At 40.1% G+C, this 3,080-nt stretch overlaps 3 protein-coding genes across 4 annotated transcripts in view; 2 read left to right on the plus strand and 1 right to left on the minus strand.

Annotated features, from left to right (window-relative positions):
* The window catches only part of LOC109971197 (general transcription factor II-I repeat domain-containing protein 2A-like), a 1,516-nt gene extending 597 nt beyond the window's left edge, over window positions 1–919 (minus strand). The window contains exon 1 of the mRNA XM_020619292.1: window positions 1–919. Coding sequence (XP_020474948.1) covers window positions 1–558 — 558 coding nt within the window. The 5' untranslated portion in view covers window positions 559–919.
* Window positions 1–3,012, plus strand: part of glod5 (glyoxalase domain containing 5) — a 4,527-nt gene extending 1,515 nt beyond the window's left edge. Inside the window, exons 3-5 of one of the 2 annotated variants that reach the window (XR_002276514.1) lie at window positions 931–1,086; window positions 1,248–2,074; window positions 2,457–3,007. Coding sequence is in view for 1 of the 2 variants with exons in the window: in XM_020619293.1 (XP_020474949.1) it covers window positions 931–1,086; window positions 1,248–1,391 (300 nt within the window). In the remaining variant the exon portion in view is untranslated. Of the gene's footprint in view, window positions 1–930; window positions 1,087–1,247 lie in introns of both variants that reach the window. The other variant, XM_020619293.1, reaches the window with a different exon arrangement.
* The window catches only part of LOC109971190 (uncharacterized), a gene marked incomplete at its 3' end in the record, with an annotated part of 15,528 nt that continues 14,491 nt past the window's right edge, over window positions 2,044–3,080 (plus strand). The window contains exon 1 of the mRNA XM_020619287.1: window positions 2,044–2,074. Within this exon, the coding sequence (XP_020474943.1) occupies window positions 2,044–2,074 (31 nt within the window). The remainder of the gene's footprint in view (window positions 2,075–3,080) is intronic.

Consider the following 3,080-nt stretch of genomic DNA (forward strand, 5'->3'; position numbering starts at 1 on the left):
CAATTCTTTCACATGGGTGTCAGTCAGAACAGATCGATGCTTTGATTTCACGTGTTTCAGGGTAGAAAACACAATATTTGCTTTTGGCAGAGTGGGAAAATGCGTTAAATCTCCCTTTTGAATATGCGCCTTGAACAGCTTCAGTTTGTTGACAAACGCAAACACACTTTGCACCAGGTCAGGCAGCATTTTTAACTTACCCTGCAGGTTCAGGTTCAGTCTGTCCAAGTGACACAGCATGTCGACCAAAAAGGCCTGATCCATGATCCACTTGAGGTCCGAGAGCTCGGGATAGTCATTGTCCTTCTCTTCCATGAACAGTTTCACGGTATCCAAAAGCTCAAAGAAGCGAGAGAGTACCTGGCCTTTTGACAGCCACCTCACAGTGCAGTGCAGCGGCAGGTCACCTGGAAGCCCTTGGTCCAGCTCAGCGATGAGATTCTTCAATTGCCTGTGGTTAAGCGCAAGTGTGCGGATGTAGTTGACGATTTTCATCTCAAGCACATGCGCATTTGACGAAAATACCGTATTGAACTCAAGCGAAGCGAACACGCACATAAAAAAAACACAAACTTCGATATGAACGTAAGAGCCGCATGAAACCAGGCAAAGAGCCGCGGGTTGGCCACTCCTGGTGTAGAGTGAAATGACCAGAAACTGACCTAAAATGAAACACAGACTTGTAGGACCAGTGACAGCTCAAGTTTTTAGTGTAAAGTTTAAGAGCGCTGAACATTTGAGTCTGGAAAAAAAATCAGCCTGTGCATTATTTCCACATGGGGACATTTTTGCATTTTTGGTGTGAAAGAACATCCCACTAGGTGGCAGGCTTTGGGGACATGCTGATGGAAGCCCTCTCCACTCAGTCAGTTATGAGGGACCTTTCAGATACTTCTCAGCACCCATACATGCCATCTCTGCAATTTCAAGGGAGACCGTAAGGCTTTGGGTTTTGGGCAGCAGAAGTTCAACCTTCACCAGCTGGGACAGGAGTTTGAGCCTAAAGCCAAGCACCCAACCTCAGGATCTGCAGATCTGTGCCTCATCACCACAACGCCTCTATCTACAGTAGCTGCACATCTGAAGGTACTTCACCCAGTACCCCAGACTGCCCTGAGTTACTAGTGTCAATCTTAATCTTGTAAGGTGACCACTCATTTAAAATCATTTGACCTCAAGTCCACTGTCAGATTTCATTGCCATTTGGGAATATGGTGTCAGTTTTTGTTTTTGCTTCTCCTTTACAGGTTTGTGGAGTTAAGATAGAAGAGGGTCCCGTGCAGAGGAGCGGAGCTGTGGGGACCATCACCTCTCTGTACTTCAGAGATCCAGACCACAATCTCATTGAAGTGTCAAATTATAACCAGTCGGTATCAGAGGGATCATCTTGAGGCTCTTATGTGAAAATACAGCACCTCTCCGTCCGTTTGACCGATTTAGCTCAAGTACTGTTTCAGTTAAGCTTTGAGAGCAAAATCACTGGAATTCAAGCAGCGCTTGCAATTAGACCGGGGTAGATAACATCAGCTGGCTAAGCAGAAACACTCACTGTGTAGTTCTGCTTGCAGTTAATTACTATTTTAATCATGTGTGAAAAGGGCTATTTTATATTTTTATAGTAAAACTTTGTGAATTTTGCATACATTATGAAATAACCTCACCACCTAAATATATACTCTAATGGGTATATAATCAACAATATTCTTATAGTTTGAAGAGAAAATTATAAAACATGGCTTATTCAGCTGAAAATAAAAGCTTTTTACAGGTACTAAAGGTTCTGTTATTTGCTTTTTGGTACAGTTGATATAACTCCCTGGATTATGTTAGCCTTTGATATTATTTTCAAATTGTTGTGATTGAAACTGCTTTTATTTATATATTGTCTTTTTTTTAAGTCACTGTTTAGAAGTTGAAAATTTCCACACCTCTTGAATTACTGCCCATTTTTCTGCAATTCAGTTTTGTGTTGTGTTCATCATTAGTTGGAGAATCAACCTGTAGTGGAGCAGGAAAAATAATAAATCCAAAATCGCCACGAGAATGCAGACAGCAGTGGATGAGATTGATGCAGGTGTGTGGTTTGTTGTAAAAGGACAACAGTATTTTTTTGTGTGCTTTTCAGGAAACATAAACTGCTCCTAACATTCACTACTATCCTAGGTTGATTAAAAAATAATGAGATGGATACATCGCTTGGTTCTGGTTCCTTATATATAAACTACTTTTGACAATGTGTGATAAGTTGCGTTGCTAGACTTGACAAAGCAGCTGAAAATTGTAAATTCTTACATGTATCTCTGTACAGTACTTATTTGAAACCCCTCTTTATTCATACTAAATATTAGTGGTTTTAGATTTTATTTAAAAAATAAATGGTAGGAATAAGCCACAGTTTTGTCTAAAAGCCTAAAACATGTCTTGTAACTTTTCTTTTTCCTGTTTCTTCTCCTCAGCACACAGTAAGGCTGCCCTTTAGTGGTGGCACACAACATTACACCAAACTTAACAAGTGTGACCTACTGCCTGTTGTTCAAATGAATGGCAATTTAATACAAATACCAATACATGTACATGGTCACAATTTTTGTGAGCATGTGCAGGAAAGATTTGTACATAAAAACGCTTTTCAACATGTGAATAAAATCTGTAAAAGACACTGAAAAGAAATGTTTGTGAACATCTGTGTACAGGCAGAAAGTAGCAAATTGCACATACAACTGAATTTAGGAGAACTGAGGTTTAGTGTGAATCCAATCTGCCCATCTCTCCCACAGCTTTAAATTTTCAAGGGTAATGTTTGCTGTCCAGTACTCTTTTGCTTTGCTTGAGCCTGTCACTTGTCAGGCTAATTGTGAAACCTCTACAGTCTAGGAGAAATCTCTTACAGAGTTGACTTGTTACATTCCTTGTTGGATGTGTAGTCTTGTAGATGAAGGAACTCCTAGTTTTACATGCCCCATTAATGTAAATGTCTTTAATATTAATCGTGCAGCTCAATAAAAAACACCTTGCCGGTTTGGACCTCACCTGGTCTTCATCAGCATGGACACTCAAAAAATTGTTTGCACCTGTATGTT

Source organism: Monopterus albus, unplaced genomic scaffold (genome assembly GCF_001952655.1).
Source record: "Monopterus albus unplaced genomic scaffold, M_albus_1.0 scaffold217.1, whole genome shotgun sequence".
NCBI lineage: Eukaryota > Metazoa > Chordata > Actinopteri > Synbranchiformes > Synbranchidae > Monopterus > Monopterus albus.